A 22,598-nucleotide genomic window follows, 5' to 3' on the forward strand; every position below is an offset into this window, starting at 1 on the left:
TTATCAATCTTGATTGAAACTGATTTAGTTATTCCAGAGAAGAAGCTGAAAATGTTCAGAAAGTTTTTAACTGAAGCATGATGCAATAATGGATAGTAAAATTAACTTAAATCAGTATAAAAATATTGAAAAACAGATATACTTGGAAATGGTGATTACTGTAAGGGCATCAGCATCATAGATGCAGGGCCCCTGTAATTAACTTACCAATGTAAATTGCTTGAGATAGTGCCTTTTCACCAGACTAAACACAAATCCAACAAATCCTGACACATATAGGGAAAAAGATATAAACCTGTGGTACTTCACAAGGTACCGCAGAAGTTCCTGAAAAGAAAATAATTGTTGACACTAATTAAACATTTGATACCCAATATACACAAAAAGTTAATAAAATATGTGAAAAGGCCATTTGGTGTGAAATAAGGTACTGCTAGATGTTTTTTCTAAAGTAAAGAATTGTTACAATAATAAAATAACACACATGTCAATGGATGTGTTGGAAATAAACATGGATTTGAATATTTTCATGCAATAATATACATGTACATGCAACTGACATTTTTAATTTTCTTAATGATTCAATAAACTGACTACTACTACCTTTGAAGCAACCCCCCTTTCCCTGTCTTGATTTATATTTGGAGAAGCTAGCTGGTGCAATAGGTATTTGATCTATATATTTCATACACAGTTAAATCCAGAATATGTGGCAACCTTTGGATTGTACCAAACACGTTCTTGCTGGAGTGCTAAGCCATTTATAACTTCATTCTGATATACTTTAGACCAGCTAGAAAATACATCTTTCCAGAATTTATTTTTTCAAAGTATTACCCAAATTTATAATAAGAGGCCCAAGGGCCTTAACGGTCACCTGAGTATAAAACAACAATCCATAGAGGATCCATAGAGTATAAAATAACCTGATAGAAGCTTTTGTAAATCTTTGATCATCCACTGTGGCCCCACCTTATCCCCAGAGTCATGATTTGAACAAACTTGAATCTATACTACATGAGGATGTTTCCATGTAAATATCACCAATCATGGCTTTGCTGTTCTTGAGAAAAGAATTTTTTCAAGATTTTTCTTACATATTCCAATGTAAAACTTTCATTGTTCATTGTGGTCCCACCCTATCCCTAGGGATCATGATTTGTACAAACATGAATCTACACTTCCTGAAGATGTTTCCACATGTTTTCCTCCTTCTTGGCCCAGTGGTTCTGGAGAAGAAGATTTTTAAAGATTTTTTTGTATTTCTATGTAAAACTTTGATTGTCCATTGTGGCCCAACCCTACCCCTGGGGGTCATGATTTGAACAAACTTGAATCTACACTACCTGAGGATGTTTCCACATAAGTTTCATCTTTCTTGGCCCAGTGTTTCTGGAAAACAAGATTTTTAAAGATTTTTTCTATGTATTTCTATGTAAAACTTTGATCGTCCATTGTGGCCCCATCCTACTCCTGGGGGTTATGATTTTAACAAATTTGAGTCTACACTACCTGAGAATGTTTCCATACAAGTTTCATCTTACCTGGTCAAGTGGTTCTTGAGAAGAAGATTTTTAAAAGAAACCATCAATTTTTCACTAATTCTTAATTATCTCCCCTTGGAAAAAGGTGTGGCCCTTCATTTGAACAAACTTGAATCATCTTTACCCAAGAATACTTTGTGGCAAGTTTCGTGAAAAATGGCCCAGTGGTTCTCGAGAAAATGTTGAAAATGTGAGAAGTTTACGTATGATGCACACCCGCGTGATGATGGAGGAAAACAGATAGCAATAGGTCACCTGAGTGACTCAGGTAACCTAATAAAATCAATTCCAAACACCCAAAGATGATTTATACTTGTTACAAAGGTTACTGTTGGTGGCTAGTCAATTTTTATTTAAAGTTATTTTAGTTCTGGTTTTTTTATGGGAAATTTTGTTTTATTGTTTTTTGAATACAACCTAAGGATGCTTCCACATCAAAATAACTTATCAACACTTTTCTGTTCTTGAGAAGATTTTTTTCCTACGTATTTCTCTGTAAAATTTTGATCCCCCATGGTGCCCCCACCCTATCCCCAGGGGTCATGTTTTGAACAAACTTGAATCTATACTACCTGAGGATGCTTCCATATCAGTATGACTAATCAAGGCTTTACTGTTCTTAAGAAGATTTTTCACAATTTTTTTCCTATATATCTCTATGTAAAACTTTGATCCCCCATTGTGGCCCCACCCAACCCCCAGGGGTCATGATTTGAACAAACTTGAAGCTATACTACCTGAGGATGTTTCCATATCAATATGACTAATCATGGCTTTGCTGTTCTTGGGAAGAAGATTTTTGAAGATTTTTTCCTTTCCTATATATTCCTATGTAAAACTTTGATCCCCAATTGTGTCCCAACCCACCCCAAGTGGTCATGATTTGAACAAACTTGAATCTAAACTAACTCAGGATGTATCTATATTAACATAACTAAACATGGCTTTGCTGTTCTTGAGAAGAAGATTTTTCTAGATTTTTTCCTATATTTCCCAATGTAAAACTTTGATCCCCCATTGTGGCCCCATCCTACCCACAAGGGTGATGATTTGAACAACCTTGAATCTACACTATCTGAGGATGCTTCCATATAAATACGACTAATCATGGCTATTATGTTCTTGAGAAGAAGATTCTTTCCTATATATTCCTATGTAAAACTTTGAATTCCCCCCTCCCTGTCCCGGGTGGTCATGATTTGAACAACCTTGAATCTACACTATCTGAGGATGTTTCCATATCAATATGATTAATCATGGCTTTGCTGTACTTGAGAAGAAAATTTTTGAAGTTTGTTCCTTATATATTCCTAGGTAAAACTTTGATCTCCCATGGTGGCTCCACCCTACCCCAAGGGGTCATTATTTGAACAAACTTGAATCTACACTATTTAAAGAAAATTTCATATAAGTTAAATGTTTTTGGCTCAGTGGTACTGGAAGGAAAAATTTTAAAAGATACTCCCAAATTTTTCACTAATTCTTAATTATCTCCCCTTGAAAGAGTGTGTGGCCCTTAATTTAAACAAACTTGAATTCCCTTTACCCAAGGATGCTGTGTGGAAAGTTTGATTGAAATTGGTCCAGTCGTTCTGGAGAAGAAGTTGAAAATGTGAAAAGTTTACAGATGGACAGCTAGACGGACGTTGGACAAAACGTGATCAGAAAATCTCGCTTAAGCCTTCAGCTCAGGTGAGCAAAAAACAAGAAATACTCACCATCCTATGTAGGAGAACTCCAAAATATTCAATGAGGCTCTCTCCATAAAAAAAATAGTTGGATGTAAATAAAAAATACCAGCTAAGTGTTCTAAACCATGGAAGATCATAGGATTTGTACACTGTATATCCAATTGTTATGATTTCATGGAAACACTTGATCTGTATTGCAAATATCTGAAAAAATAAAATAACATTTTTAATCCTTAAATTTATGAGAGGCAATCAAAATTTAAGGTATGCAAACTATTTCTGAATGAAATTTGGCAAACATATAGTTGTTCTTTAAATAGCATGTGTTACAGTACATAATATTTTGCTCTATGTTTATGACATCACAATTTGAAAATGATGATTTTGTACATGATTTGTGAAAAAACATAGGTAATCAAAGATTACAAAGCTCACCTCAACAAATATTGTCTATACGTAAGGCAAATCTCACATCATATTTTTTTTCTAGTTAGTGTGAATCCCATGATCAATATCCATGCAAGTTTGGTTTAAGTAGGACTTTAAGTTAATTGGAAATGGACCTGCTCTAAAAACTTAAACCTGGCCACTAATCAAGAAAATGTAGGTCAGTTCCAATGTGCAAAGCAAGACTGAAAGTGTCCATCCTTAGATGCATCATTCATGCAAGTTTAAGGCCAAATAAAAAAATATGTGTGGTTCCGGTTACCCGACCATCCCTATTTTACACCCCCAATCCTAAACTTTTTTCCGGCAATTTTCATATTTTTTTCCAGAATTTTCTACAATTTCCGTCATCGGCTCCGGTATAAGTTTTAGTTTCAGCAATGGCGGCCTCCTTGCAAAACATCATTTCAATAGGTAGTGCAAGTTTTTAATAGTGTTAAATCTAAAGTAAGCTACATGTAGCATGATGCGGCAGCATGCTTTTTTTCACCGTCATGTTGTTTTTTTTTGCTAGTCAAAATTAAATAAATATGCCTAATAGTGATGAGATTCATTAATAGTTGCTCACTGTTTAACCAGCACATGCTGATTAGCCCCTTTGTTTAATACACGCAAAGGTGTGAAGTCAGGATAGAAAAGCACTTCTCACTTGAACGCACACAGACAGCTGGCCAGGTATAACATGCCTTTGGGAGTTGGGGGAAGATAACATGAGAAAACATTATTTGATTACACTGATTATGCAAGAATTCGCCTAATGTTTAAGATAGATTAACCTGTAAATTATTAGATAATTTATATCAGGATTGTTTCTTTTAAACCGAAAGTAGAAAAAAAAAAGTTGATGAGGGTAAGTGACAAACACCACCGCTGATTTTACCTGATAAAGTCAACATACACAGTACCAATATATATGAGAAATGAGCTTGGAAGTATGAAGTCTTCAGTGAGGCAAAAAGTGTTCATTGTAAGAATTATAAAATTTTAACAATATTAAATTTTTATAATTCTCACACATGAATGATTCTATGTCACCTTGCTTATGTGGTTTATTTTGTTTTAAAAATTATTGTACAAAGTACAGGTGTCACTTTCTTCTGACAGCTCTTAGCTGCAGCAAGTACTCTATGTCCATTTCTTATTTTTTTGTTCTAAATTTATTCTTGAATAAAATAAGAATTACTCTGGATAAAAGTCATTAATTTCATAAAACATGGATTTTAAAAAAAGGATGTTATAAACCTCGAACTTTTTTCTATTTACCAAAAAAAAGAGATAATTTGTGTTTTTATTAATTTTGATTTAGGGGTGCCCCTACCAATGTTGACTAGTATATTATCATGGCACATCTAAATGCCACTTGCAAAGCAGTGATAGGTATTATTTAGAAAAATTTAGATTGATTAATTGTTTGTTGTTTAACGTCCCTCTCGAGAATTTTTCACTCATATGGAGATGCCACCACTTGCAGGTGGAGGGCTACAAATTTTGACCTATACTTGACACTCAGGGCCATTGAGCAAGTGAGGAATCTTTTTCGTGGCAGAACCTACTGCAATACAGAACCTTGGTTTATACAGTCTCATCCGAAGGACAGGTCTCCATGTCCCGTAGTGGGATTCAAACCCACGACGTATGGATCAACTCCTTACTCTGCGACTCCAGAGCAGACATTCTAACAACTGCGCCATGCAGGCAAAAAATTTAGAAACTCATTTTGTAAAAAAAAAAAAATCCCTACCTACCTACACTAAATTTTTTGGAGGTGTAACCAGAACCACACATATTTTTTTGTTTGGCCTAATCATAACAGACCAAATAATTATAGAGCTACTAAAAATACATTACCCTGTTCACTCATCTGGAAAATATAGGTCAAATTCAGCATCTGAAGCAAGTCTGGAATGGTCAATCCCTAGATACATCATCCATGTTAAGGGTGAATTAAAAAAAAATGACCAAACACATATTTATCAACCCACACTAAAAATACAGGCAATGAAAATAGATTTCTATGTCTCAGCATATGTCTTTAGATAGTGTCTAAATACCTGCCAAATATCTCGTTGCTATCTCAGTTAACAAAAAAGTTATGCCCAAAAATGATGCTAAAATTGTCAGGAGTGCAACACCTTTTTGTGACATTTTGAAATTTCAAAAGTTTTTGGAGATCTGTGAAATAAAAAAACAATGCTTCATGTTGAAAATAAAGACTTTCCTGATAATATTCAAAGTATTGAGCTTTAAATGTGGACTGTCATAACTTTTGTTTAATCAAGTTGTGGCCATGGCTGATGTTTAAAAAAATGATATACCATGTCAGGAGTGCAACAGAAAAAATGTAGTGTTGCAAAAAAAAAAACATCAATTGTAAAATTCTGATAGAAAATTAAGACAAAATAGAATTTTGGATATGTAAAATAACAAGAGGCCCATGGGCCACAACGCTCACCTGAGTAACTTTGGCCTTGCTGTTTTTCACCCGATTTCCCCCTTGTAATACCTATTGTGGCCCCGCCCTACCCCAGGGGTCATGATATGAACAATTTAGAATCTACACTACCCCAGGATGCCTCCACATAAGTTTCAGCTTTTCTGGCCCAGTGGTTCTTGAGAAGAAGATTTTTAAAGATATTTTCTACATATTTCAATGTAAAACTTGGATTCCCTATTGTGGCCCCATCCTACCCCTGGGGGTCATGGTTTTTACAATTTAGAATCTACACTACCCCAGGATGCCTCCACATAAGTTTTAGCTTTTCTGGCCCAGTGGTTCTTGAGAAGAAAATTTTTAAAGATTTTTTCTACATATTTCAATGTAAAACTTGGATTCCCTGTTGTGGCCCCGCCCTACCCCCGGGGGTCATGATTTGAACAATTTAGAATCTACACTACCCCAGGATGCTTCCACGTAAGTTTCAGCTTTTCTGGCCCAGTGGTTCTTGAGAAGAGGATTTTTAAAGATTTTTTTCTACATTTTTCAATGTAAAACTTGGATTCCCTATTGTGGCCCCGCCCTACCCCCGGGGGTCATGATTTTTACAATTTAGAATCTACACTACCCCAGGATGCTTTCGCATAAGTTTCAGCTTTTCTGGCCCAGAGGTTCTTGAGAACAAGATTTTTAAAGATTTTTTCTACATATTTCAATGTAAAACTTGGATTCCCTATTGTGGCCCCGCCCTACCCCCGGGGGTCATGATTTTAACAATTTAGAATCTACACTACCCCAGGATGCTTCAACATATTTTTCAGCTTTTCTGGCCCAGTGGTTCTTGAGAAGAAGATTTTTAAAGATTTTTTCTACATATTTCAATGTAAAACTTGGATTCCCTATTGTGGCCCTGCCCTACCCCCGGGGGTCATGATTTGAACAATTTAGAATCTACACTACCTCAGGATGCTTCAACATAAGTTTCAGCTTTTCTGGCCCAGTGGTTCTTGAGAAGAAAATTTTTAAAGATATTTTCTACATATTTCAATGTAAAACTTGGATTCCCTATTGTGGCCCCGCCCTACCCCCGGGGGTCATGATTTTTACAATTTAGAATCTACACTACCCAAGGATGCTTTCACATAAGTTTCAGCTTTTCTGGCCCAGTGGTTCTTGAGAAGAAGATTTTTTAATGACCCCACCCTATTTTTGTCTTTTCTTGATTATCTCCCCTTGGAAGGGGGCTTGGCCCTTTATTTTAACAATTTAAACTCCCCTTCACCCAAGGATGCTTTGTACCAAGTTTGGTTAAAATTGGCCCAGTGGTTCTTGAGAAGAAGTTGAAAATGTGAAAAGTTTACAGACGGATGGACGGACAGACAGACGGACGGACGGACGGACGGACGACGGACAACGGGTGATCATAAAAGCTCACTTGAGCTTTCAGCTCAGGTGAGCTAATAACTGATATACATTTTACAACTTAAAAATGTTATATAAATCACAAGCAGCATTAATGAGAGTCAAGTATACAGTATTGTGCCATATATTTATGAACAAACGTAAAAATAGCGTCATGATTTTGAAAGAATCATAAAAAAATACAAGGTTTACACAATTACACAATCTTACCATGCAAGTGTCTTACCTCTATAAATAGCTAAGAATTTCCACTATCGATCTATGATGTCATTTGTTAAATATGTCGTCAGCTTAAAACGAAAAGGTCTCGTGAATGTAAAGATGGGGAAAGGCAAAGAATTTTCTACACCCGTGAAACAAATGATTGTTGACAAATATCTGTCAGGACAAAAATATGCAACTATTGGCCGTGAATTGAACATTCCTCAGAACAGTGTGTATTCAATTGTACAGTGCTATTTAGCTAGAGGTTCGGTGGAAAAGGCCCCAAGAAGTGGCAGAAATCGAAAAATGGACAACCGTGAAACAAGGAAACTTTTAAGAGTCGTAAAAACCAAACGTACTGTTCCGTTAGCTGGTATTACGGATATTATCAATCAGGGTAGGCATTCTCCTGTTTCACAGAGAACAGTCAAGAGACGATTGTATGAAAATAATTTTCATAGGAGGATTGTAAGAAAGATCCGTATTCGCGACGAGATCCGCAAAAATCGTGTGGCATGGGCAAGAGGAAAGAGATTGTGGAGAGCTGAAGGAGAATGGGATAGAGTGATATTTACAGATGAATGTAAGGTAGTAATAGGAGAAAGCAACCGTGTGTATGTCTGGAGACGACCGGGTGAAGATTGGATGCCTGAGTGTTTATGCCCTGGTCCGCCGGTCAGAGTAAGTTTAATGATCTGGGTATGCATAACATGGAATAGTATGGGGACAATATGTGTCGTAGATGGTAATATCAATGCACAAAAATACGTAGACATACTTGATTCAGAACTTTGGCCCGTTGTAGCTCAGCATTTTCCAACAAACAATTTTATTTTTCAAGATGACAATGCGCCCGTTCATCGGGCCCGGATTGTTACTGAATTTAAGCAGAGAAATGCCATCAACTCGATGACATGGCCAGCACAATCCCCTGATTGTAATATTATAGAAAATTGTTGGTTATTATTAAAAAATAAATTGAAGCAACGAATTTTAAATATAAACAATGCTGCCGACCTCGAACGTGAAATCCACCATACTTGGACAGCCATCCCAACAACATACATACAAAACTTGTATCGTTCAATTCCTAGACGCCTGCTTAAAGTAGTCAGTGCCAAGGGCAATATTACAAAATATTAAGGTAAGTTTTATTATTTATTATCAAAATTTAGTGTATTATACATGGCTATAACATTCCCTGTAACTCATCTGTTTACGTCCGTTTACGTGACGTCGCCGACATTTGTTCATAAATACATGGCACAATACTATATGTGCATACCCAAAAATGTCAGGAGTGCAACATTTGATGTTTTGCTCCCAAGCATGAAAAAACTATTATCATTATATGATTTTCTGATTTTTATTTTGGAAAATAAAGACACAAAGAACATTTTTACCAAATAGATTTATCAATTACAGGATCTGTCTGTGCTTCAGATCCATATTTCTATGGTCAGGAGTGCAACACATTTTTTTAAAGATTCAAGTTGTGTGTCGAAAAGACTTCTATTCATGCTTAGAAGTATTCATTAATTAATAATGATCTTTTTGTATAATTTAATGCTAAATTATTGATAGTTTTATTAATAAAAATCCTTCCTTTTTCAATTTTATCAATTCAGATGTGTTTATATCTTTTTTGTGATTTTTTTAATGAACGTTCAAAAATAAACACACTAAAACATTGTCATTAAATTCAAGTAATTCCTCCTCAACTTCACTGAAACAACAGAACAAGTTCTTATGTAATTTTCACTTCACAATTCTACTTTAAAGGCCCCAATGCTTTTGGTCAGGAGTGCAACAAATATGTTAGAATTATAAATCATCCAATAAGAATAACAAGAGGCCCATGAGCCACATCGCTCACCTGAGCACACTGGCTAGACTAAGGCACAAATCAGTTCAGTAATGAATGGGGGGGGGGGGGTTAATTTTCAAACTACCTGATGATGCTTCCATGTCAACATAACAAATGAATTTGTTGTACTTGAGGAGATTTTAAAAGAATTTTCCCATTTATTTCTTTGTAAAAATTTGATCCCCCATTGTAGCTCCACCCTATCTCAGGGGTCATCATTTGAACAAACTTGAATCTGCATTACCTGAGGATGCTTCCATATCAATAAGACTAACATAGCTTTTCTGTTCTTGAGAAGAAATTTTTTTTCTATATGTTCTTATGTAAAACTTTCGATCCCCCATTGGGCCCCACTCTACCCCCGGGGGTCATCATTTGAACAAAATTGAATCTACACTTCCTGAGGATGCTTCCATATAAATATGACTCCTCATGGCTTTACTGTTCTTGAAAAGAAGATTTTTAAAGATTTTTCCTATGTATTTCTATGTAAAACTTTGATCCTCCATTGTGGCCCCTCCCTACCTAGGGGGTCATGATTTGAACAAAATTGAATCTACACTACCTGGGGATGCTTCCATATGAGTTTCATCTTTCCTGGCCCTGTGGTTCTTGAGAAGAAGATTTTTAAAAGATACTATTCATTTTTCACTAATTCTTAATTATCTCCCCTTGAAAGAGGGCGTGGCCCTTCGTTTGAACAAATTTGAATCCCCTTCACCCAAGGATACTTTGTGGCAAGTTTGGTTGAAATTGGCCCAGTGGTTCTGGAGAAGAAGTTGAAAATGTGAAAAGTTTACAGGCAGACGGACAGACGGACTACAGACAAAATGTGATCAGAAAAGCTCACTTGAGCTTTCAGCTCAGGTGAACTAAAAATAAAGAAAAAGTGATGAGTAGAATTTTTCTGGTGGGTTACTGTGTTTGTTCTCTAAAGGAAAATATGCTTTAAAATATATTTTATCTTTTAAGGACGTACAACACACCCACCACGAAAAATTTCCTGTCGTTTAATTTTCACTATTTTTGTATATGTTACACATGACTATATATACAATGCGTATGCATATTTTGGACAAAATCGTTCGAGTCGTATTTGGACAAGAAGTTCCAAAAGTTACCCCCCTTTTGTTGTACACGCGGAGAAGAAATTTTCATTCGGCTGGCTATAAAATCCTTGATTATCAAAAAAGTTGAGCTAGTCTGGCCGTCAAATTTCATCAACTCATTCATATAACCATTATCCACTCAAATAAAGTATTTTTGTAGAGGTACTCATTGACAAAATATTTTTTGAAGAACTTTAACTCAAAAACTATGGTTTATTTAAGCCTTAAAAAATGCGTATTTTTTAATTTAAATATTTTTTTATGAAAAAACCTATCGTTTAATTTTGGAAAAAATACTTTTTTCATGTAACTGGTTGCAAAAGTAATCTTGATAATTTTTTGTAATTTTTTTAAATGAGCCGTTTTGAATTTATTCACGTTTCTCAAGCGTCTTTCAGACGTGGGACGAAAACATTGTTAGATCTACAAATACACATGAAAAATTCCAAGCTAGAAAAAATTTTTTGCTTTAAAAAAATTATTTACATTATATATCGGAGTTCTTAAAACTTTTCAGTTCATTTAAATGCAGATGTATAGGCAATTTTTGACGAAGCCCCCCCCCTTTTTTTTTGGACGCAGTCATTATAACTTGATGAAACATAGGTTACCTCGAGATATATATTTAATCTTTTAAATCCCTGAAGTATCAATTCATTCATTCATTCATTCATTCATTCATTCATTCATGCAGATTAAAATTCTGACAACTAGAATAAGACTTAAACTATCAACTACTAGAATAAAAGTAAAACTTATTCTCTAAGGATTTTAATTCCACGTGTCCAGTATGTAGTCCATACACATGGCTGAAATGCATTTAATTTTATACCTGCGTATGAATTCAACTTACATTGAATTTTAATCTCATTTTTCATTAAAAGTGAACGCACAATGTTGAAAATTCAACTCTTCTATGATGTAAACAGACTGGTAAATGGAATATATTGATTCTTATTTATTTCAAACAAGAGAGGGGTCTAAAAGTAACCCCCCCCCCAACACACACACACTTGTATGCATCCTTCTTTTGCTTCCGTAGATAAAATGGAAATATATCGTATTCGTCTACATTAACTTCAATTTATCAAATTGTAAATTCTCCATCTATTTTTAATTAAATTAAAGTAAATTATTCATGTGTCAAAATATTCATGTACAGCGATACATGTATCAAATTAACGTTTTGTTTTGATTCGAGGAAATGCGCACTGAAATTGTTTACAGAGGTAGATCGTAGATCTAGATGGTCGGATATGGCCAGTTTGCGGCATATCAGATATTTATTAATTCGGACCATTTCAGTAAACAATTCTATTGCATTTTCGGTACTTACTTAGTATATATTATAGTTTTCAGTTCCTGAGTTCATCAGAATTCATTGTAAATGTGTCTTCATAACTGATCGGCAAACAGGAGTAAATAACTCAAGATGGGAAGGGGAAAATCTCCCAAATTTTTAGAGTTGTTGCTCTTTGACCAGTGAACTTTTGGAAACGGGTCGTAAAACTTTTTTTTTCTTAAAAGGAGGACAAAAGAGTATTTATATGGCTAATTCTTAATTTTAAGATAGGCCCATGATCTGGTAATACGAATGTTACATAGCCAACTGTAACAAAAGAAAGCAATGTATCATAAAAAAAATAAAGAATATTGTTCTGCTAATATTGATCATGGATACGAGTTTCTTATAAAATTAAAGAAATTTTAAGACATAATCTTTCTTTTCTTCCCTTTTTATGGAAGGAGGGGTGGATTTTACATCAAAAGCGCAAACAATCAAAGATACGATTTGGTATTTCTAAAGAAACCACATCAAGTCCCTAATCCCATTTTCTTTTTAATTACGTCGGGATCAATTCAGTCGTCATTTTGACGCTTTATTATAAACGACAAATTTGATGTCAAGTTAAACGTTAAATTGAAATTGCAAGAGTTATCTCCCCCAGTGTGTTGTACGTCTTTAAATATACATTTAAGCTAGTTTTTTGGCATAAAATAGGGTATAATTCCAGATAAAATGCAAATTTTAAATACTTTCATCTGTTTTAATTATGAAGTATTGGACTATAAACATTGCACAATTTCATTACCACTTGATGTTGCCAACACTTTATGAATTTTTGTGTTCTATGGTTTTAATTTTAAATTTTACTGCAGTCAGGAGTGCAACAAAACTGCTTTATAATTACCAATGCTTTTTAACTATCTTTACTAAAACAAATAAGTTGAAAAAAAATGTTTGATACTATTTGATGTTCAAATCACTATGTCTATCAACAAATTACAGAAATTTTACAGTCAATTCAGGGAATAGTTTTCATCATTTCACATATATTTTAAATAAAATTTATATATATTACACTTTGCAAATAATCATGTTTTAAGGTCTTCAAAATCACAGGCACTTGGGGTATGGACCCCCCCCCCCTTTCCATTTTTTTTCTTTTTAAATCTGGGATCGAGTCACCTTTTTCCTATTTTTGTATTCTAATATACACTGTATGTTATCAAAAATGTAACTCTTTTGTCTCTATAAGCTGTTTTCAAATATATCGTTTTCAACTGATACATAAAAAGAGAGAAGGCTTGCAACTCTTTTCTCATCGTCTGCCTCACCTCGCTTAAACTTCGCCTGATTATTTATCAAAAGAATAAGAAAACATGGAATATGCATATATCAATAAATTCGTTTTACATTCTTCTTCCTTTTCATATTTCCATTCAATTTTTATGTGCCCCTGATTTGTAAATATTTCGATTAAATCACCTGCATCTAGGGTAAATTTTGTTGATGTGCACCAGCTGGGATGGAAGTGCAATAACGATAACTCTAACTTTATAAATGTTCTGCATTAAAAAAAAAATTCCAGGCTTTGCAATAAAAATATTGTGAAATTTGGTTGTCTAGGTTAAAAGTTAATCTTCGTCCATTAGAATTTGCTAGTTAAAGTTATCTTGTTATTCACAGAACTTACCGTTACATGCTATATGGAGAGAAAATTCGGGATTTTTTCCTTCTCGCATTTAATGTTCCGAATGACATTACACGTAATGATGATTCCCGAAAATACCGGGCACTTCCGTCCCAGCTGGTGCACATCAACAAAATATACCCTAGATGCAGGTGATTAAATTGAAATATTTACAAATCGGGGGCACATAAAAATTAAATGGAAATATGAAAAGGAAGAAGAATGTATAACAAATTTATTGATATATGCATATTCCATGTTTTCTTATTCTTTCGATGAATAATCAGGCGAAGTTTAAGCGAGGTGAGGCAGACTATGAGAAAAGAGTTGCAAGCCTTCTCTCTTTTTATGTATCAGTCGAAAATGATATATTTAAAAACAGCTTATAGAGACAAAAGAGTTACATTATTGATAACATACAGTGTATATTAGAATACAAAAATAGGAAAAAGGTGACTCGACCCCAGATTTAAAAAGAAAAAACAAGAGGCCCAAGGGCCTTAACAGTCACCTGAGTATAATACAACAATTTAGAAGTTAAATACACTGATAGTTGAAGCTTTGTTGCCCTAAAGCAAGAGAAGTAGGAAGATCAGGATCAACAAAATAATTAGTCTAGTATTCAGTATCAACTCATAAATTAAGTTCTAATCTGTCCCTCACTTAACACTATGCAGACTATTAACAAACTATTAGTGCTTCTGTACTATTTATAACCCATATTAAGACCTCTAGCATTGACATCTCTTACGGTCTTTGAAGAACTTTTAATAAGATAAGTTATTTTTGTCTCATTTTTATTTATCTATTACTTACAGGTCTACCTGTTTATTAAAACTAAGAAATTACTTTTTTAATTATACGATAAACATTCTTGCATAATTATCTTATTCTATTAACCTTTCAAATACATTATTTACAGTGATTAATTATCAAAGGTGAATGGAAAAGGGGAATAACTTCTCTCAGTAAAATACAAATTAATAGAGCCCTGCCCAGGACCAGAATGCTTAGACCAATGGTCCAGATGTTTAAAAATCTGGTAGAAATACGCTTACTCATATCATTTAAACTTTTACTCAGTTTGCTTCAAAAATGTCCAGAAGCAGAGAAGAATTTCACAGGTACAATGCATTTTCACAACAGATTCAACAAAGCCTTACCCTAACACCAGAACCCAAGACCAAGGGTCAAGAAATTTACAAATTTGGAAGAGTTACCCTCATCATCATAACTATGGACTTCAAAGAATTAACACTTTTCCACTATATTATCAAAAGCCCCCCCCCCCCCCCCCCCCCCCCCCCCCCCGTTATGCCAGAACCCCTGACCCTAGGACCACAAGATTTAAAAATTCTGTTCGAAGCTCCCATTTTCATCACAGCTAAGCAATTTATTTATCAGCTCAACACAAAGGAGCAGACAGGATTAATTAATGATTAATAGAATTAATGCTTTTTCACTATATAATCAATAGAGCCCCCCCCCCTTCAAGAACCCCAAAAAACTGAGGCCATATATTTAAAAATTTTGGAAGAGGCATCCTTGTCTATCATAATCATGCACTTAGTTTGTTTATATAATCTCCTGTAGCAGAGAAGAAGATTTTCAAAGAATCAATGCATTTTCACTATATAATCTATAGAGCCCGGCCCTAACACCAGAACCCCTGACCCTGGGGCCATGAAATTCACAATTTTTGAAAAGGCATCCTTATGCATCATAACCATGCACTTAGTTTGTTTAAATAATACCCAGTAGCAGAGAAGAAGATTTTCAAAGAATCAATGCATTTTCACTATATAATCAATAGAGCCCCGCCCTAACACCAGAACCCCTGACCTAGGGGCCAAGAAATTCACAATTTTTGAAAAAGCATCCTTATGCATTATAACTATGTACTTAGTTTATTTAAATAATACCCAGGAGCAGACAAGATTTTCAAAGAATTAAAGCATTTTCACTATATAATCAATAGAGCCCTGCCCTAACACCAGAACCTCTGTCCCAGGGGCCATGGCTTTCACAATTCTGGAAGAGGCCCACCTCCTCATCATAACTATGTACATGTACTTAGTTTATCACCTTAATGCGCAGGAGCAGAGGAGAAGATTTTCAAAGAATTAATGCATTTTCACCATATAGTCGATAGAGCCCCGCCCTAACACCAGAACCCCTGACCCTGCGGCCATGAAATTCACAATTATGGAAGAGGTACTCTTGCTCATCATAACTATGTACTTAGTTACTTTATTTAATATCCAGTAGCAGAGAAGAAGATTTTCAAAGAATTAAAGCTTTTTCACTATATAATCTATAGAGCCCCGCCCTAACACCAGAACCCCTGACCCTGGGGCCATGAAATTCACAATTTTTGAAAAGGCACTTTTGCTCATCATAACTATGTACTTAGTTACTTTATTTAATATCCAGGAGCAAAGAATAAGATTTTCGAAGAATTAATGCTTTTTCACTATATAATCTATAGAGCCCCACCCTAACACCAGAATCCCTGACCCTGGGGTCATGAATTTCACAATTTTGGAAGAGGCACTCTTGCTCATCATAACTATGTACTTAGTTCTTTTATTTAATACCCAGGAGCAGAGAAGAAGATTTTCAAAGAAATAATGCATTTTCACTATATAATCAATAGAGCCCCGCCCTAACACCAGAACCCCTGACCCTGGGGCCATGAATTTCACAATTTTGGAAGAGGTACTCTTGCTCATCATAACTATGTACTTAGTAACTTTATTTAATACCCAGGAGCAGAGAAGATTTTCAAAGAAATAATGCACTTTCACTATATGATCTATATAGCACCACCCTGGGGCCAGAACCCCTGACCCTGGGGCCATGAATTTCACAATTTTGATAGAGGGCTCCATGCTTATTACAATGATGCCAACAGTTTGACTGCTTGATGTCCAGGAGTAAAGAAGATTTTTAAAGATTGCATTATTTTTGGTGGTTTTAGCCCCACCCCTCAGGCCCCAGGGGGGCAGGGACCATGAAATTCACAATTTTTGTTCCCCTTCACCCATAGATGCTATATGCCAAAACTGGTTGAAATTGGTTCAGTGGTTCAAGAGAAGAAGCTAAAAATGTTCAAAAGTTTACGACCTATTGACGATGAACGACGAACGATGAACGACGTACGGCGAACGACGACAGACAAAAACAGATAGCAATAGGTCACCTGAGTGACTCAAGTGACCTAAAAATGGAAAGGGGGGGGGGGGGTCCATACCCCAAGTGCCTGTGTTCAAAATATGAAAAACCTGCTGTAAATGATGAAAAATATCAACACGACAAATTTATTTACAAAGTAAGAATGGGATATTGTGTGTTCTCTCTTTTTATGTATCGGTCGAAAACGATATATTTAAAAACAGCTTATAGAGACAAAAGAGTTACATTATTGATAACATACAGTGTATATTAGAATACAAAAATAGGAAAAAGGTGACTCAACCCCAGATTTAAAAAGAAAAAAAAATGGAAAGGGGGGGGGGGGGTGTCCATACCCCAAGTGCCTGTGTTCAAAATATGAAAACCTGCTGTGAATGATGAAAAATATCAACACGACAAATTTATTTACAAAGTAAGAATGGGATATTGTGTGTTATAATTTTTAAAACAATGTTAAACTAGATGCTGTCATGAGACAGTAATACCCGCACTAAGGTGTTTGCCTCTAAATGCACACTCCTTCATATTGGGCTTACCAAGGAAAAAGCCAAAATAATTCTATAATTTACACAGTACATGTATTTGTCAAATCAAGCATAAAATGCTCAGGTGACCATGTGACCTATGAGCCTCTTATAGGTATTTCCTTTACTTAATTCATTACCAGTCTGAAATAACAGAATTTAATTAATGAAGTAAATTAGGTTTTGATAAAAGTGGGGATATAAATTTTTGGCCCATAATTGAACTTTTTAAATTTATTTTCTCAACAACAAATAATGTTATTTTAGTACAAAGCGTTTTTAATGAATTTATCAAAATGTACAAACTTTTTTTAGTATTTAATTATGCAAAAATCCTCTTGAAAAGCCATACCCAATCAATTTTGTCCCCCCCCCCCCCCACACACACAATTTGACTGTTTTTGGAAATAGGCCTAGATGGCAAAGTTATGTTAAAAACATCGTTATGATAATTTAAAATTTGTTCTTGTACTGTACATGTATGTGAACACCTTTTGAAAAATTTCTTCATCACATTGGGCTTGCGTCACCCTACTAGTACTAGTTTTACCATTATCATTTTTAGACTGCACATGCAATCGGCAAACCTTGGCTGATTCCGTCACCTTCATCAAACGTTAGAACGTTAGATAAGGTACGAATCGGCCGAGGTGTGCCGAGTGATTGCACATGGTGCAGTGTGGTGAAAACATCATTACGTGTTTCTCAGTAGGAATTATTAATTCATTTTGTGTTTTAATTGGATTATATTTCATGAAGTTAACAGGACCTATGACAGTCGGTAAGTACAAATTTAAGTATAGATTGGGGTAAAATAAACCGAAATGCAAATGGTTAGGTTAAAGTTTAAAAAGGATCAAAGATCATCAGATGCCACAGTAGAAGAATTTCACATTATGAAGAGTTATCTCCCGTTGTCGACATTACATTCAATTACCATGATTACATGCACAGATCCAAGAATTTTTTCGGGGGGGGGGGGGGGGGGGGGGGTCCACACCTCAGTCACAAAGATTTCCAGCCCAGAATTTCCTGTGAAGCAAAAAAAAAAACAAACAAACAAACAAAAACCAACAAACAAATAAAAACAATGATGGTGGGGTCCGTTTTTTATAGGGGGGAGGGTGTCCAGTCATTTTTATACCCGCACTTTCTAAAGAAAGTTTGGGTATATTGTTGTTACTTATGTCTGTCCGTCCGTCCGTCCGTCTGTCACACTCTTCTTTCTCAAACTCCTCTTACATTTTACACAGCAGCCTAATCATCTTTTGGGAGATGGTTGGTGGTGTCATGTACATGTGCAGTAAGGTTTCGGAATTTTCATTTTCACCCTGGGGGTCAAATGGGGGTCCATAAATGATGTTTTTTATGCAAAAAGCTCCTGGTTCCCTGAACTCCTCTTACATTTTACACAGTAGCCTAATCATCTTTTGGGAGATGGTTAGTGGTGTCATGTTGATGTGCAGTAAGGTTTCGGAATTTTCATTTTCACCCTGGGGGTCAAATGGGGGTAGAAAAATGGCGTTTTTTATGCAAAAAGCCCATGGTTCCCTGAACTCCTCTTACATATTACACAGTAGCCTAATCGTCTTTTGGAAGATGGTTGGTGGTGTCATGTAGATGTGCAGTAAGGTTTCGGAATTTTCATTTTCACGATGGGGTCAAATAGGGGTCAAAAAATAATGTTTTTTATGCAAAAAGCCCCTGGTTCCCAGAACTCCTCTTACATTTTACACAGTAGCCTAATCATCTTTTGGGAGATGGTTGGTGGTGTCCTAAAGATGTGCAGTAAGGTTTCGGAATTCTTATTTTCCCCCTGGGGGTCAGATGGGGGTCAATTTTTAAAAAAAAAATATTTATTATGTTTAAACATCCTGGTTCCCAGAACTTCCCTTATATTTTATGCACTAGCCTTAGATCATGATCATTTGGAAGATGATTGATTTTGTCCTGTGGATGTGTAAAATGGTTTTAAAATTTGCATTTCCATGTGGATAGCAAATAGGGGCAGGAAAAAAATGGCCCCTCCCTAACCCATGGGGTCATGATTTGTACAAACTTGAATCTACACTTCTTGGGAATGTTTCCATATTAATCATGCTTTTGTTGTTCTTAAAAAGAAGAATTTTGATGATTTTTTTTCCTTTTAAATCTCTATAAAACTTTGATCCCTTATTGTGGCCTGACCCTATCCTCGGTGGTCATGATTTGAAAACTAGAAATATGTCCATAGGACATAAATGCCCCGCCGAATGTATATTACTAATGCAACATGAAAATTTGTATGAGTGTATGAAGTTTGATGAGAATATCTTGAACAGTTTCTTTAAAATTGAAACTAAAATCTAAAAAAAATGGATATAAATGATAAATTCTCACAAAATTATGTACTAGATGCTGTCATGAGACAGTAATACCCGCACTAAGGTGTTTGCCTCTAAATGCACACTCCTTCATATTGGGCTTACCAAGGAAAAAGTCCAAATAATTCTATAATTTACACAGTACATGTATCCGTCAAATCGAGCATAAAATGCTCAGGTGACCATGTGACCCATGAACCTCTTATACGCATTTCATATACTTAATTCATTACCAGTCTGAAATAACAGAATTTAATTAATGATGTAAATTAGGTTTTAATAAAAGGGGGGGGGGATATAAATTTTTGGCCTATAATTGGAACTTTTTAAATTTATTTTCTCAACAACAAATAATATTATTTTAGTACAAAGCATTTTTGATGAATTTATCAAAATGTGCAAACTTTTTTTAGTATTTGATTAGGCAAAAACCTCCTTGAAAAGCCATACCCAATCAATTTTGTCCCCCCCCCCCCCCCCCCCAACACACACACACACACAATTTGCCTGTTTTTGGAAATAGGCCTAGATGGCAAAGTTATGTTAAAACATCGTTTGTTATGATAATTTAAAATTTGTTCCTGTACTGTACATGTATGTGAACACCTTTTTGAAAATTTCTACATCACATTGGGCTTGCGTCACCCTACCAGTACTAGTACTAGTTTTACCATTATCATTTTTAGATTGCACATGCCATGTGACATGGTGCAGTGTTACATGTATATCAGTGGAAATTAATTCATTTTGTGTTTTAATTGGATTATATTTCATGAAGTTGACAGGACCTATGACAGTCGGTAAGTACAAGTTTAAGTATAGATTGGGGTAAAATAAACCGAAATGCAAATGGTTAGGTTAAAGATTAAAAAGGATCAAAGATCATCGGCAATCTCCCATGCAGAGTTGTCGTTCGTTTCTCTCTGACACTGAATGTATGAGCCGATGGTAGAGAGTGGATCATCGGGATGCCACAATAGATGAATTTCACATTCTGAAGAGTTATCTCCCGTTGTCGACATTACATTCAGTTACAGGCACAGATCCGGGATTTTTTTTCCGGGGAGGGGGGGGGGTCCACACCTCGGTCCAAAAAAATTCCAGCCCAGAATTTCCTGAAGAGCAAAAAAAAAAAAAACAAACAAACAAACAAACGAACAAAATAAAAACAATGATGGTGGGGTCCATGTTTTTAAAGGGGGAGGGCATCCAAAGTCATTTTTTATTTGCTTCTGTAAATCAGTATATAGTCCTTTTTAAATAACTCTGCAAATTCCAGGGGGGGGGGGGGGGGTCCAATCTCCCTAGCCGCTCCCTGTCCCTGAAATGACAAATGATCATGTGACTCCTAAATAGTAGAAAACTTTTCCATTTGACTATACATAATTTTGTTTCTTGTGTTATTATCTTATGTACATCTAATGGTTTAAGGTTATGAACCCCTGGAGGTCATCCCCACTCTCTTAATGAACTGGAAATGTTCATAATATGACTACATCAAATTAAATAAAAGTGCATCAATGATAAGATTACTTGACATTTCATTCATGAATTTGGGTCAACCCATGTACCCTCCTAGAATTAGGAATGAAAATCATTCAAAGAGATGGACCATTAAACTATTTGTATATATTCACATTTTTTTTTTTGTCAGACCAAAGTATTAGACTAGTTAGCATACATGAACAAACAGGGGTCTGGGAAGGGGAAGGGGCAAGGGGAAGGAGTTATCTCTTTATGTCTTAATTGTTGAAAATTCCTAAAATGAATGTTAACCTCAAATCCGACTTGTACGTCTTCATTATTTTTAAGTGGTGGTGTCTCCGTATGAGTGAAAAATTCCCAAGAGGGACATTTAACGACAAACAAACATTAATGACTTAAAAAACACAATATACATGTACATGTTTATTAGTCAACAGATATACTTCTGATCATATCTCTAGTTCTCCCTTGAATCAGAAATGATGATATAAATATTTTAAGAATGATTAAGAGTTGAAAAGATTGTGCATTTTAAAATTCACTAAGCTCTGTGGTTGAATTAGCTATACCAGTTTAGCTTATTTTGCTACTCAAAGCACCTTGATTAACTATTTTTAATCATACTGTTTTCTGAAATGTGAAATTTTTTCAACATGGATACAAGTCATACATTTTCAGCTTCTGAAAACAAAACTGCTTTTCAAATACTGTAACTCTTTCCAAGTACTTGTGATCATCAGTTTTTAGCTCACTTGAGTTTTTCTGGTTTTCTGATCACATTTTGTTTGTCATCCATCTGTCCGCCTGTAAACTTTTCACATTTTTGTCTTCTTCACTAGAACCGCTGGGCAATTTCAACCAACCCTGCCACAAAGCATCTTCGGGGAAAGGGGATTCAAGTTTGTTCAAGTGAAGGGTCACACCCTCTTTCAAGGGGGGATAATCAAGAATTAGTGAAAATTTGGTGGTATCATTTTTAAAAAAGTCTAATATCAAGAACCACTGACTGGGCCCAAAAAGTTGAAACTTTCTTTACATAGACTTAGTGTAGCTTCAAATTTGTTAAAATTATGACCCACTGGGGTAGGGTGGGGCCACATATGGGGATCCAATGATTTACATAGAAAAATGCAGGGGATTTTTTCCATCATAAATCTTCTTCTCATGAACAGCAAGGGCATTATTGTCATCTGTTTTCACAAAAGGGACCTAGAGGACATTAAATCTCATTTGTCTGTTAGTCTGTCCGTTTGTCAGTCTGTCCGTCTGTCACAATAAATTTAACCTTGGTCATAACTTCTGAATAATAAGAGATAGTGCTTTCATATTTCACATGTA

At 35.3% G+C, this 22,598-nt stretch overlaps 1 protein-coding gene across 2 annotated transcripts in view; it reads right to left on the bottom strand.

Annotated features, from left to right (window-relative positions):
* The window catches only part of LOC133190571 (phosphatidate cytidylyltransferase, photoreceptor-specific-like), a 217,557-nt gene that overhangs the window by 106,059 nt on the left and 88,900 nt on the right, over nt 1–22,598 (bottom strand). For both annotated transcript variants that reach the window (XM_061326273.1, XM_061326272.1), the window contains exons 4-5: nt 3,263–3,439; nt 208–327 (exon numbers count right to left, since the gene is read on the bottom strand). In XM_061326273.1, coding sequence (XP_061182257.1) covers nt 208–327; nt 3,263–3,439 — 297 coding nt within the window. The remainder of the gene's footprint in view (nt 1–207; nt 328–3,262; nt 3,440–22,598) is intronic.

The sequence above is a fragment of the Saccostrea echinata genome, unplaced genomic scaffold (genome assembly GCF_033153115.1).
Source record: "Saccostrea echinata isolate AGI-Se365-2 ecotype Australia unplaced genomic scaffold, CSIRO_AGI_Sech_v1 ptg000022l, whole genome shotgun sequence".
Classification (NCBI taxonomy): domain Eukaryota; kingdom Metazoa; phylum Mollusca; class Bivalvia; order Ostreida; family Ostreidae; genus Saccostrea; species Saccostrea echinata.